Source organism: Pseudorca crassidens, chromosome 12 (assembly GCF_039906515.1).
Source record: "Pseudorca crassidens isolate mPseCra1 chromosome 12, mPseCra1.hap1, whole genome shotgun sequence".
Lineage (NCBI taxonomy): Eukaryota > Metazoa > Chordata > Mammalia > Artiodactyla > Delphinidae > Pseudorca > Pseudorca crassidens.
Window position 1 is genome coordinate 66283072 of NC_090307.1, and position 14534 is coordinate 66297605.

Consider the following 14534-nt stretch of genomic DNA (forward strand, 5'->3'; position numbering starts at 1 on the left):
CCCTCCAAGCCCCTGCCGTCCTAGTTTTTAGTCCTCTCTGCTGGGAAGGCCTCTCCCACCCCTCAGCCTTCCCTAATTTTACCCTTCTTGGGTGGGGATAGTGTGGGGACCTGACGTGTGCTGGCCTCACTCCCCAGCAGAGGAATCCTATTTGCTGGAGAATATCTCATCACGCTGGGGCTTGAGGAGGCAGCGCTGTGCATTCCTGGGCACTCAGTGAAGCTGGGCCTTCTTTGAGTGGGCTGGGACCCTGGAGAGCTAGAGTCCGGGGCTGGGAGGCCACAGACTGGAGGGCTGGCTCAGCTCTGGACGTGGAGGCAGAGCTGGAGAGAGGCTGGCCTTTTTCTCTTGGGGCATCTCTCAGAGGCTCCTGGGCCATCAGTGTGCAGGCCCTGAGGGATAGTTCTCTGAGTGGTCCTAAGGACACAGGGGTGGGGCATGGTTCTGGCCCTACCTGGCGACCAGCTAGGGGCCAGCTCAGCTCCTCAGGGGCCAGCCGTACAGCTGAGTGCTGGCTTTATTCTGGAATTGTGGCCACCTCTTTGGCCTTTCAGCACTTGGTATGGTCTGGGTTGGGTTGTTATTTACCCCTGGTGTAACTCTTCATACCTTCAAAAAAGATAAAGAGATATTTGCAAAAGACATTATCTGAAAAAGGGCTGTTAACCCCAAATGTACAAAGAACTCTTAAAACTCAATAACAAGAAAACAAAGAACCTGATTTTAAAATGGGCCAGGGACTTCCCTGGTGGCGCAGTGGTTAAGAATACTCCTGCCAGTGCAGGGGACACGGGTTCGAGCCCTGGTCTGGGAAGATCCCCCATGCCACGGAGCAACTAAGCCCGTGTGCCGCAACTACTGAGGTCCATGCACCTAGAGCACGTGCTCCGCAACAAGAGAAGCCACCACAATGAGAAGCCCGTGCACCGCAAAGAACAGCCCCCGCTCACCACAACTAGAGAAAGCCCGCGTGCAGCAACGAAGACCCAACGCAGCCATAAATAAATAAATTTATAAATAATAATAATAATAAAATGGACCAAAAACCTGAAAAGACTTCTTACCACAGAAGACATACAGATAGCAAATAAGCATATGAAAAGGTAGTCAACACAATATCATTAGGGAATTACAAATTAAAACTACAGGATGCAACTACACACCTGTCAGATTGGTGGAAATCCAGAATGCTGACAACACCAAATGCTGGCGAGGATGTGGAGCAACAGGAACTCTCATCAGTCCTGGTGGGAATGCAGAATGGTGCAGCCACTTTGGAAGATAGATTGGTGATTTTTTACAAAACTAAGCATACCCTTAACCTACAATTGTGCTCCTTAGTATTTACCCAAAGGAGATGAAAATAACATGTCCACACAGAAACCTGCACACGGTTGTGGATAGCAGCTTTATGCATAATTGCCAAAGGCAACCAAGCTGACCTTCAGGAAGTGAATGGATAAACTACATCGAGACAATGGATTAATATTCAGTGACAAAAAGAAGTGATCTAACAAGCCACAAAGGAACCTTAAATGCATATTACTAAGTGAAAGGAGCCAGTCTGAAAGGGCTGAATACTGCATGATTCCAACCATAGGGTATAATACTTCATACAACCCATTCAGTGTCCAGCACCGAGAGTGAGCCCTGCTGTAGACTGTGGACTGTGGGTGATGATGTGTTGGTGTCAGTCCATCACCTGTAATGCGTGTACCACTCTGGTGGGGGAGGCTGTGTGTGTGTAGGAGTTCTGTACTTTCCTCTCAGTTTTGCTGTAAACCTAAAACTACTCAAAAAAAAAAATGAAGTCTATTAAAAAAAAAAAGGTAAAGAGGCCAGGGCGTCCATCTCAGACCCTTTCACAGTTTAGCAGACATGTTGCTCTAGAAATACAGATTGATTGTTGTTCCCCTGAAGGTGACAAGGCTTCAGTTGATACAACCTCTTGAAACAAAGTAATTTTTCCAGTGAACAATTAGAACATTCCTGTCTCAGCTACAGGTTCACTCCGCCCTCTTTCCTTTCCCTCCAGGACAACCCTCCATATGATAAAGGGGCCTTCAGAATTGAAATCAACTTTCCAGCAGAGTACCCATTCAAACCACCGAAGATCACATTTAAAACGAAGATCTATCACCCGAACATTGATGAAAAGGGGCAGGTCTGTCTGCCAGTAATTAGTGCTGAAAACTGGAAGCCAGCAACCAAAACTGACCAAGGTAAGGCGTCTCCTCGTGTCTTCTGGGGACACTGCTGCGGGCAGGGCCTTCTAGGTCCCTTCTGACACCACGTCGCACGGAGTCCAGAGAAATCCTATAGCACTGACCACCGTGTCCACAGAAGGCTGCTGTGGTCCCACTGTTCCATGGGCTTGGCGCATCTCAGCTAAGCTTCAGCCCACGCAGGTGTTCTTGTGCTCGCAGCCCAAGGGGGACCCGCGCAGACAGACCAGACCAGCGCTCACTCCCAATGCAGGGAGGGGTGTGACCCTGTCCCTGGGAGTGTTCGTGAGGATTGTGGGCTGCCTGGGGCGGGGGGAAGTGGCCTCACACAGCAGTTAGCACATGGACTCAGACTGGAAGGGGGAAGGGAGGGTGTTGAGGGCCTGCGGGCTTGAGCCGGAGCCATGTGGCAGGCCACAGGATGCTGGGGTGTCTTGGGAGGGCACGGCCAGACTTGAGGGCAGTGTGCCCACGTGAAAGCACACAGTCAGCCTTAGCGGGCCTGGAACTCCCTGTGTGTCCCTGGGTCTGGGTGCCCTCATTTTTCTGGGAAAAGTACTTGATTCACTACTGTGGTCGCCCCCCTCTTTTCCCCGGCAGGTGACTAAACTTTGTTATAGACTGTGTCTAGTTTTTATTCTTTTTTTTTTTTTTTGCGGTACGCGGGCCTCTCACTGTTGTGGTCTCTCCCGTTGCGGAGCACAGGCTCCGGACACGCAGGCTCAGCGGCCATGGCTCACGGGCCCAGCCGCTCCGCGGCATGCGGGACCCTCCCAGACCGGGGCACGAACCCGTGTCCCCTGCATCGGCAGGCGGACTCTCAACCACTGCGCCATCAGGGAAGCCTAGTTTTTATTCTTAATTCTAGAATTTTCTTTTGCAATCCTAACCTGATATTTTTGGTGGCTTTCCTGTAAGTAACTCCCTGAACCACTTACAGCCTTTTTAGATTAAGGAGAATGGATGAGGCTGGAATTTGAGAGGCTGCAGGTGTTGTTTTTTTTTTTTGGTGACTGATATACACAGTCATTTTCCAGTGGAACCCCTGAAAGAGTCACTGAAACATCCACCATGAAAGGCATCCACCAGGCTCCCACAGCTGAGCAGCAGAAAGCAGTGGGTACCAAGCGTGGAGTCACAGTGAAGGGGTCTCCAGGGGGCTTGGTGCTTGGTCGTGCACAAGCTGATGTCTGTAAAAGATTGACAGAGTTGTTCTTAAGCACACAAACTCCTAGCTCTGTGTGTAAGCCTGCAGTTGCTGCATTTGCTCAGGCGGCCAGACCACAGAGAGTTACGGGTCTCCTCCCTCACCTGAGAATTGGGCGCAGGTACCTGTGCTCTGCCCCTCTCTCTGCCCACAGGGCAGGCTGCCCAAGAGGGCTGTGGCAGCACCGGTCCTGTTTTCAGCTTCAGGTCTCAGTGAGCAGCCAACATGCACTGCTTTTCCAGGTTGTGGGTGCTTTTTTCAAATAGTCAGATAAACCTAAGAGAGGTTTTTCATTCTTTTGTACTTGCTGACTTAGGTTTTGAAGTTAAAACTTTTATCTTAAACACGGTGCTGTTCTACATGCAGCACCGGGCAGAATTGCTGTTTTGTGATCGGAGACAGGGTTTCTCTCTAGATCATTCTGTAGATTCGTCCGGCATGGCCTTGAGCTTATCCTCACACACTTCAGGAATGTCGTCCCTGGCACTTGACACCGTGTCCCCCGTGTTTCAGTTACCTGTTACTGTATTACAAACCATCTCAAAACTTAGTGGCTTAAATTAACAACAGTTTATTATTTCTATTTCTGTAGGTTGACTGGGCTCAGCTGGGTGATTCTATAGCTGGTCATTCCTCGGGTCACTCATGGTTCACTATAATTCAGCATTCACAGCAACTTTTTAGTGGATAACTACTGCAAATAATGAGAAGCAACAGTATATGGAATGTCCAGAATAGGCAGATCTATAGTCAGAAAGGAGGTTAGTGTTTGCCTGGGGCTGGGGGAGGGGTCTAGGAAGTGATTACTAAGGAGAGTGGGTATTCTTTTAGGGATGATGAAAACGTTCTGGAGTTAGATAGTGGTGGTGTCACACGATTTTGTGAATACACTAAAAAACAACTGAATTGCATACTTCTCAGAGAGTTTATTTTTTGGTATGTGAATTATATCTCAATTTTTAAAGTAAAGCATTAAAAATTGAGCAAAAATAGGAGAAAAGTCAAGAAACAAGGCAAACCTGTATCATACAGAAAGGTGGTAGGAGTTGGCGATAATAACAATAACCAGAAGAAGGGATGTGAAAACAGAGTTTTCCTCAGCAGTGTGTCTGGTTCTGGTACATATCTATCAACAGAGCAAGGGCTTTGTTTGGTGGTGAAAGAGATTCACCATATGAAATATAGTCAGTGAGGAAGCCTGTATAATACTGACCTCTATACGAACCAAACAACACAGCAACAAAATTATATAAACAGAAAAGTCAGATTCATAAATCAAATGTTTTAGTCCCCCCATACCCATTTGCTGTCTTATAACAAATCAAGTAGATAAACTTTAGAAAGAGGACTCAAATACAATAAACAGGATAAGATTAATAAACTTACCCTTCATAGCACAATCCATGGAAGACCACTGCATTGTACGCCTTCATGTATGGGGGAAGGTATGGGTCACATTTTACTCTGAGAATGGAGCCCACTGGGTCCCCATGAAAAGGGGCGAGTTACAGATACGGTTTACATCCTCCATCACAAACTGTCAGAAAGAACAAAAACAAGGAAATTTTATAGACTTTAGTCTCTGATCATATACAGTGAGAAAGGAGGTAAGTTTTGATAATGTTTTTAAGCCCCTACATTTTGGAGGGGGAAAGATCCTTCTGAGTAGCATTTGGGTCAAGGAAGAGATCAAGAAGCCAGGGCTCGATCATTTGTAAAACGTAATGAGTGTGCCCCCCCGTATGTGAAAGTGATGGATGGGGCTGTGGTTGTGGTTTGGAAAGCGTTGTAGCTGTCGGTGTTCTCACTGTGGAAACAAACGAGCTCAGCTGGGTTTTCTTACAGTTTACAGGGGTAGAGAAAGAATGAAGCACTCATCAGAACTACTTAGTTAACTTGAAAATATTTAAAGCAAGTTCTCTGAAAAGAATTAGACAAACTGCAAACTTGCAAAGTGAATTATCTTTTGAAAAGCACGTCTTAACGATGAATGTATTTGATGCTAATACATTAGGTATTAAGATGATCATAGTGAGAAGCAGACAGCCTGAGTCTCCATAATGGAGGAAAACTTGAAAACTCATCAGTGTCAACTCTGCTACAGAACCATTTCTAGTCCTGGAAAAAGATGGGAAACCACCTTATAAATGTGCTATAGGGCAAATGTGGTTCAGGTTTCCCAAAAGTTAAGAACAGCAGTCTCACGGCTGAGCGTGGTGTGGAGAGTCTTGGAGTGCAGTGGGCTGGGGTGCCTCAGAGATGCTGAGAAAGAACCACTCGGAAGAGTGTTTGTTCCGGTGGTTGCTTCCTCTTGCCGGGAAGGAGGCAGCATAGGTGCTTATTTCATGTTTATGGATGCGTGCCTTCAGTTTATGGCAAGTGAAAGTGATTTTCCATAAGAGTTACTAATAGTTAACTTTCCTTTAAAAAATATTTTTGATGTGATTTAAAGAAATATATTAAGTAAATAATCACTTAAGCTCCATGTGGATTTGTGACAGACAAAGAGAAACTGAAACAAAAAGCTTTTTTAACCCATTCCTTGTAATACTGGGGTGAAGAGCGTGGGCTCCCAATAAAGGCACCTGGCATCGGCAGTCCAGAGGAGAGGGGCCTTTTTGCTGGGACAGTGGGGGTGCTGGTCCTGGTGGGGGTTGGGGGGAGTCAGGGGACGTGTGTGGGAAGCCTGGTGGCTGCATGCACCCCACTTCTGAGGAGTCCAGGGGTTCCTGGACCTTCCATACTTCCCCCTCCCCCACCCTCCACTCCCTCCTGGCCCTCCTGTCCAGGGCTTGCCGTCCCGCACATCTGAGCCTGACTGCCCTTTGGGGGAGCATTGTGGAATCCACCCTGAGCCATCCGTGTGACTTCCACCTCTGGAATGGACTGTGCAGTGCTGATGAGGGCTACAGCCTCCCAGTGGTTAATGCAGGGTGGTCGAGTGAACCTTTCTCGGCCGTTCAGAAGCTGCTAGGGGTCTTTCAGGGTGGGCTCATTATCCATTTACACAGTGCAGGCCTGTCACACACCCTGAACCTAGTGTAGTGCTGGGCACATTGCCCAGTCCCTGCCCTGGAGAAGCTTCACCTGCATGAGAGTGGGGGTGTCAGTGGTGGGCCTGGGTCTCCAAAGTTCAGGAGAGGGGTGAGAATGACTGGGGACTGGGACATCCCCAGTGTGTCAGTACAGGAAGGGTTCCTGGAGGAGGAGGAAGAGAACGTGGCATCACTCTGTACGGTTAGTTATCTACTGTAGTGCTGGCTCTTTGTCCTCCATCACTTTCTTCTCATCATGGGAATGATGGGTTGAGTGCTGGTGGTTAGAATTTTGCATGAATGGGAGGCCGCTCTGTCTGAGAAGCATATAGACATTTAATCAGAGCTGTGTTTCTTGCCATGCCCCTTCCAAGGGCCTTCTAACCAGCGGTGCCTTGTCCTTTTCTTGGCAGTCATCCAGTCCCTCATAGCACTGGTGAACGACCCCCAGCCCGAGCACCCGCTCCGGGCTGACCTAGCTGAAGAATACTCTAAGGACCGTAAAAAATTCTGTAAGAACGCTGAAGAGTTTACAAAGAAATATGGGGAAAAGCGACCTGTGGACTAAAATCTGCCGCGATTGATTCCAGCAAGTGTGAGCAGAGATGCTGAGCAGTACATTCAGACACCCCACAAAGCAGGACTCTATGGAAAATTGACATGTGCCACCGCCTGGCGTCTGCTTGTGGCAGTTACTAACTTTCTACAGTTTTCTTAATCAAAAGTGGTCTAGGTGACCTGTAAAGAAAGGATTAAAAATTTAAGATGTTCTAGTTCTGCTTTCTTTGTTTTAAAAATCACTGCTTCAGTCTACTTTAAAAGAATGGTGTTTCTTTTGCTGTCCAAATTTATCCAAAATCTTCAGTTTACATTTAGCCCATAAGGTTAAAAAAAAGTTGTGGTTCCCCTCTTCCCCTGCCCTTGCAACTCCCACTTTTTGCATTTAGTTTGTTTTTCACTCACTTCCCCAAACCCAGGCCCCACCTCCCGCCGGGAGGGGCAGTGGAGGCCTCTGCGGCTCCTCTGCTCCCCTCCTTGGCACGCGGCCTGGTGTGGGAGTCGGTTAAGTTTCTCTTGACTCTGATTTATAATATCCTTTTAAAAAAATTAAAAAACAAGCAAACAACCATCTCCACTCCCACCCCCTCCCAAAAACAAAGCTGTGGAAAGGGAGGCCTAGCTCTGCTGTAAAACTCTGGCTAATGTTACCCCAGTAATGCTGACCAGATTGGCAGACCCTGCCGTCCGCGTCATGATGAACTCCACCTGGGCCGACCTGCTTAGGGAGACCCCCAGCACCAAGTCTGAGGCAGCCCCCAGGGGTGTGCCAGCCAGAGCACGGTGCACTTGTGGGAGGAATTTTTCACCAGAGAGGCTCCCGAGGCCACAGGTTGCCATTCCTCCCTGCAGCTGTTCTAGAAGATGTCCAGGTCCCTGCGGACAGTGCTAAAGCCAGAGTGTCTACTTGAAATTCCACGCTCACCTGTCACCAACGTGTCCACCCGACGTAGCTCAGAGCTCACCCTCTGCGTCCTCAGTGCAGCAGCCCCACCGCGGCCCTTCCTCAGCACGTTTGACCCTCTGGCAGACTCCTCTGTCACCGGCACCAGCCTGGGGTCGCCGGCGCCCCACTGGCCCTTCCTCTGGAGCATCCAGACGGCCCAGCCCAGGAACAGGACGGCCTCCCCCTCCCACTGGACTCATGGCCTTCGCGGAGTCAGGCTCCACGTGAAGCTCACTCAGTAATATCCTTTACGTGTTTTATATTGTTTTGACTGCCTTTTTTTGTAGAAATAAAAATTGACCTTAGAATTTATCATCAGATGAACTTGTAAGGATTTGAATGTTAATGTCTTTTCAAAGGAAGTGGGACTGTCCCTGAAGTAGAGTCCTTGTCACTGACACCCAGGGGAAGCTAGTGGTCCAAGCACTGTGTGTCACCACCTCCACTTCTGCCACTGGTGGCTTCCCTTCTGGGCGCTCCAGGGGCTAGATCCTGTGGAGAAGATGACTTAAACTTGGCTTTCTGTTTTAATTTTAGTTCTATAACTTGAGGTCTTTCCAGGCTTGCAGACCTGAGGTGGCTTGTGTGCAGAGGTGGGGTGATGGTGGGTGAGGCCGTATACGTGCAGCCTGCAGCGGGTCTCATGAACGCAACTTCTTTAGTCCCAGGTACGCAAGAGGCACGTTCTGGAGCCTCCCGTGCGCCCGGGCTGGTGAGGGCGCCGGCCAGCACATCCACGTCTGTCTCTTCATTAGCAGAAAGGTGATGATGGACTTTATTTCACTCACACGCAGATTTGTAATAAAATGCCAAATTCTGTCAGAAGCTATCCAGATAAGCCACCATTTGTTCTCGTCGCTTCTCTGAATCCAGAAATATTGCCATTCCTGGAAACTGTCCCATTGCTTCGTATTTCTACCAGCGTAGCTCTGCCCACCCATCGCCCCCTCCCTTCTCTGCTCACCACCAGGAGGACGTCCACCATGGTTGAAGCCGGCGGCCCCTCAGGGACTTGCATCCCCTGGCATCACAGCCGGGGTTCGCCCATCAGCAGGGGCCTGGCCTCCGAGAGCTGGGTGGTGGACGGTCCCTCCCTCCGGCTGAGCTCCTGCTCTACCAGCGGGCACTCCCCGAGCCCTTGGGCAGGCATGAAGCGTGCCAGCAGGCGCCTTGCTGCTCCGGGGCCAGACAGCTGGATCCCCCAGAGCACGGGAGGGCTGTGATCACCACACCTCCGATGGGCCCCATGGGAATACACGCTCCTGCCCGGTCCCCCCGCCCTTCCCCCTATGGCGGGGACTAGGCTTTCTAAGATGCTGCGATCTACTCTGCTGCCCTTAATAAAATGCTCTCGGACACTCGTCTGGTCGTGTGGGTCTCTTCCTTACTGGGGGTGGGCAGTGCTAGTGGCCTGGGGTCTTGGGCAGGTTCTTCTGGCTTTCTCCCCATACCTGGCCTCCAGGAGAGGTGCACAGAGGTGTTCTGGCCATGCTGAGGGAAGCAGAAAGGGCTGCAGAGACACCCTTGGGTGTCTGGGGAGGGGAGAGTGACCTCTGTATACGTGTCACCTCAGCCACATTTAACGGAGGAGCAGACTGGGGCCCTGAGGAGGGTGCTGTCTGGAAGAAGTTCAGGGAGCTGGTGAGGGTATGCCCAAGGGAGGGGCTGGGCCACTTCCTTGAATAGCTCCAGCCCAAACCCACCTCCGAGTCTCCTGACTGCGACTGCAGCCCTAGTGCTGACTCAGCACCAGGCCAGCCAAGGCCCTGACACTTATTGTCAGCTGAGTCCCCTGCTTGGAGTCTGACACCAGCTGAGACCCTGACAGCTAGGTCTGCAGTCCAAGAGGGAACTTCCTGGGGCAAGTTTCTGGGGCACCAGAAAGTAAGGAGGCTGGGGGCCTGCCTTGATCATCAGTAGGGACTCTGCTCGTCCTAGCGCTGTCCTAACTCTCAGGACAGACCCACGGGCACCATTACTCTGCTTTCACAGAGGAGGAAAGTGACTCGGTCAGGGGCCTGTGCTGTTACAGCCTGGCTCCAGTGCCCTCGCCTCCCACGACTGGCTCCCTTTGAGCCCAAACACAGCCACAGACCCTCCCCAAAGCCTGTGAGACCCTCTCAACTCCCTCCACTCGGTGGCCACCGTCCTCTCACCTTCCTCATTCTGTTCGTTGTTCAGCTCGAGATACGCAATGACTGCATCACCTCGGCCTGGCTTCTGGCGCCCTCCTGCCCCCTGGGGCTCCTCTGGCCAGGGCCCACCCCACAGGGGGTGGCCTCAGCCCTGCTCTCGCTGTCTTCCCTTGGCAGCATGTCCGTGCCGCACCCTGCAGAGCTGCACCTGAACCTCAGTCCTCCTGCCCATCTGCACTGGCTCCTCCTCACCTGCTTCCCTCATGCACGAGGGGGAACGGCACACCTGCCCCAGGAGCAGAGCTGAAGGTCTGATCTTGCACAGCACAGTGCCTGGCCCAGGCTGCACTTGGTAGATGGCTGTTTCCTGGGTGCTGGCAGCCTGGTCTCCTGGGGGTGCCGTGTGGGCTGTCACCAGAGTGGAAGTCTCCTCAACATCGCAGAGGCTTTGTCCCCATGCTTTGCTGTGTATTCCCACCCCCGACTGCAGCCCGGTCACAGGACTGCCCCCATGTGTGTACCAGACCGTGAGCTCCTTGCAGGCTGTGTCCCAGCTCCGAGGCCTGGCCTGGCATGGAGCAGATCCTCCGTGCCTGATGAACTGGTGGCTAACAGTAAACCCCTAGCCTGGGCCGTCCTGGGGCACAGCAGGTTTTATGTGAAAAATACCCCATCTCCCTGGTGGGATGCCAGTGGCCAGCCTCGAAATGGGCCCTCTGCCTTCTTGTCCCTTTCTCTGTTCTTCAGTGCCCATGGCCTAGGGCTGATCTGGGCCCTTATCTCTGCTGCTCCCTCTCTGGCTCCCTGAGTGACAGTGGCCACTCCCACAGCTTCCTCCAGCATCTGTGCAGACCCCCCAGTCTCTCCCTTGTCACCCACATCTCTCCTGGGCCCTGGAGCCATACAGCCAGCCCCTCCTCTCAGAACAACAGACCCGCCTCGAGGGAGGTGCCTCTGTGCTTGCTGCCCAGCTCCAGCCAGCAGCCTGTGGGAGCACGGCCAGACCCCAGCGGGCCGGGGTGGGGAGGCCAGGGCCACATTCACAGCCATTCCAGTTCACAGCCCTGGATGAAATGGGGGAGGAAAGGGCCTGCGGCTGGAGAAGTCAAAGTCAGAGAAAGGGTAGGGGTAGAGGATGGAGCCAGAAAGAGCGGGCTGAAGCCACCAGTCAAGGGGATGGGGCCCTACCCTCACCCCTTTAGAAAGTGCAGAACTCTTTTGGCCCTGGTTCCATGCTTGGTACAGACTCAGGCCCAGGGCATGTTGAGTAAATGAACAGGCAGCTTCACAGCTCTGCTCCCCTACTATCTCTAGATCTTCAAAATGGGGGCACCGGTGCCTGCACACAGGCACTATGATGTGAGATTACATGAGACAAGAAGGACCACATGGGTTTCCATCTGCTCCTGGCATCGCCTTGATCCAGGCCACAGGAGCCCCGGTCACAGGGCATCTACACATCACCAGGGGTGCCATTTCCGTAGAAGACCATCCCTCCTGGAAAAACGTAAACACACTCCTGCAAGTTTGCAGGACCTCCTCAGACCCATCCCCTAGGATGGCAAAGGGCTGCTTACTTCGAACAGGTGATGTCTTTAAAGTCAAAATTGAGATTATAATATGCCTCCCAAAAAGTAGCCTAGTGAGACATTCTTCCAACCCCTCACTCCCCTCCTCCTACCCACCCCCACCAAAAGAAAAGAATAAAGAGAGCCTAAGCATAAGCAGCGCCAAAGGTGGAGGCACTGCAGATCTTTTCTGGAACAGTGACCTCAGTGGGCCCCAAAGGAGTTTCGTGTCCTTCTTGTGTCTGGGAAGGTTTCCCGGGCACAGTCTATAAACACCCAAGTTTACAGGACATGTTACTTTATTAATACAGCCATCTCTGCCCTGTGCACCCAAACAAGGAAGATGCTTACACAGCACTGTGACCCCCCCCCCCATGCTTGGCAGGCCCCAGGCCCAGAGATCACGGCTGCCTCCTGCAGCCAGAGGGCTTGCAGAAGCTCTGCCGCCACTCTGAACCATGAGGACCTGGGCACAGAGGTGGCAGCATCCAGCCCGGGAAGTCACAGCCTGCTCTGGGACCCAGTTCCCTTCCTGGGCACCAAGGGACGTTAATGCTTGGCTGTCTGCCGGGGAGGGTCACAGTGGGGAGGGCTCCAGAAAGGTTTCCAGAGTGGCTTCGCTGGGGGTCCCCTCTCCGGGCCTCTTGGAGTCTAGCTCGTGGAGGGTGCAGAGCTGCACGCCGTCCTGGGCAAGCTGAGCCCACAGCACCGGTGCTGTGAGGACACGCAGCTCGTGTAGGCGCTCCCAGGAGCAGGAAAAGGCATCAGGACCCTCACTGCTGCCCCCAGCCGGAGGCACACTCGGATAGCCGGGGTGTGCCATCAGCTCGGCTGTCACTGCGCGTCCAGTGGGTATACCCTCCAGGGCCCTAGCCAGTGCCCCTGACACGTGGTGAGCGGACATGTGCCGGCCGCAGGTGCTCAGGCCCACGAAGACATCGGTCCACCTGTAGATGCCGGGGCATCAGTGGCACGGCTGCAGGCCGCAATGGGCAGGGGTAGGCCGTGGGCGGGACGGATCTGGGGTGGGGACACCACCAGTCGAGGATGAGAAACGGACACAGCTGGCCAAGGTGAACGGCCAGCTGGACACACTGGGACCTGGGCCCGGCAGGGGGCAGGGGGCCTTACCGCAGGCCGTGGCGGGCAAAGGGGCCCATGGCGGCGCGGGCGTCTTGCTCCACTGCGCAGGCGAAGGCGCGCGCTGGGGCCTCGAGCCAAGCGCAGCCGCCCACCCCGCGCTCCATCGGCAGCCTAGTGAAGCGCACCCCGCAGGCCTGCAGCGCCTCGGCGAACACCTGGCACACTCCTGCGGGCGGGGCAGAGTCAGGGAGAGGCACGTGCAGCAGCCCCCCACCCCGGCCTGGGAGCACCAACCCACGCACCTGGGAGCACGTGCACGTGCTGGTGCCCGTCCACGTGAGTAGGGTCCCTGCCCAGTAATTCCCGGAAACGGCTCAGCTGGGCCTCCAGCTCTCCTCGAACCTGAAGTAAGAAGGTGATCGGCACACAGAACGTCCGGAAGCAGCTACCCAGAAGGACCCCGTCCATGTGGTCCCCTGTGATCGCCCCTGTGTTTGAACCAGTTAGGCATCCAGAGCCCAATTCTGCGCACGGTACCCTCGGGGCGGAGCTTTGGGGGAGTCACCACGAGCATCTTCCTGAAGCCGCACCTCCGCACCTGGGGCAAGACCACCTCTCCGGCGGCCACCGCCTCCCGGAATCCCATCTTGCCGAGGAAGAAGCCTTCGGGGCCGAGCAGCGACGAGGCGCCGTGGCGGGCCGGGCCCACGGGGCGGCCCTCGGATAGGTTGGCGTGCAGGCCCGTGGGGATTCGGTGCCTGCGGGCGGAGCGCGAGCGGGAGCACCGGAGGTGCGGGGCGGCGGCCCCCAAACCCGCCCGGACCCTGCAGGGGGCCGCTGCTCACCTGCGGGCCAGCTCAGCCGCGCTCTCGGCGGCCGCGCCGTTGACCAGCAGGGACACGCTGGTCACAGCTCCCGCCAGGAAGGCTTCTACAATGCCCTCGTCGCGCCGCGGGCAGTAACCAAAGTCATCTGCCGTGACCACCAGCCGCACACGGGGCCGGGCCATGGTCCCTCCACCAGCTGTTCGGGCCCGTGGGACTAGGGCCGGACAGTCCAGGCCCCGCCCCAGACGCGGCCCGAGGCCCCGCCCCGACGCACGCGCCCGGCGCGCCCGCGCTTTAGCCTTTGTTCTCGCCACCTGCTGGTTCCGGGGATCCCTGCAACCGCCAGCCACCCAAAGTGCCCCGCCCCACCCGGACCGCTGCCCGGTTTATGGCAACGCGAAACTTGCAGTGACTGCAGAAATGTTCAATATGAAAAACGGAAAAATAAACCTGAAGAAAAAAAAATCTCTTACCCTCCCCCAAGATCACCACCGTTCACTTTCCGGGTACTGTCTCCCGGTATTTTCTCTAAGCAAATAAATACACCCAAGTTTTCTGCTCCTTCACCACAAACTTTTTTGTGTTGTTTTGAGAAGACAATGATCACATCAGTGTTATCTCATTCTTGTAGTGTTTCATTTTTTTGATAGTGACTGAACTTTTTCATGTTATTAGCTATTTGTATTTCTTCTTTTTCAAATTGCCTACTTGTCTTGCTGATTTTCGAAGTTGAGGCTTCTTCTTGATTTGTAAAAGCTCTGAACAATAAGAACATGAAAGAAAGTATGTACACCAATGGCTTTGTTTCAGAAAGCATGAGTCCCAGCTTCCATCTCTTGAGCTCTGTGCCAGGCTACAACTTTTACACTCATGACCTCTTTTTTTCCTCTGTGATCTAGAAAAGCTTTCCTTACCAATGACTTTACAAATAATCACCATGGTTGACAGCC

At 53.2% G+C, this 14534-nt stretch overlaps 2 protein-coding genes across 3 annotated transcripts in view; one reads left to right on the forward strand and one right to left on the reverse strand.

Moving 5' to 3' along the window:
* The window catches only part of UBE2L3 (ubiquitin conjugating enzyme E2 L3), a 42576-nt gene extending 35336 nt beyond the window's left edge, over positions 1 to 7240 (forward strand). Inside the window, exons 3-4 of the mRNA XM_067700002.1 lie at positions 2036 to 2222; positions 6881 to 7240. Coding sequence (XP_067556103.1) covers positions 2036 to 2222; positions 6881 to 7035 — 342 coding nt within the window. The 3' untranslated portion in view covers positions 7036 to 7240. The remainder of the gene's footprint in view (positions 1 to 2035; positions 2223 to 6880) is intronic.
* A 4715-nt stretch (positions 7241 to 11955) lies between these two features.
* YDJC (YdjC chitooligosaccharide deacetylase homolog) lies at positions 11956 to 13863 on the reverse strand. 2 transcript variants are annotated; one of them, XM_067700003.1, is made up of 5 exons: positions 13603 to 13860; positions 13356 to 13515; positions 13060 to 13159; positions 12806 to 12983; positions 11956 to 12621 (listed from the first exon to the last, which is right to left on the reverse strand). In XM_067700003.1, the coding sequence occupies exons 1-5, from the start codon at positions 13764 to 13766 to the stop codon at positions 12252 to 12254; spliced, it is 972 nt and encodes a 323-aa protein (XP_067556104.1). In that variant the 5' UTR covers positions 13767 to 13860; the 3' UTR covers positions 11956 to 12251. The 2 variants fall into 2 exon arrangements, with proteins under 2 accessions (XP_067556104.1, XP_067556106.1); XM_067700005.1 differs by having other exon boundaries at positions 12401 to 12694; positions 13603 to 13863.
* Between the last annotated feature and the right edge of the window lie 671 nt (positions 13864 to 14534).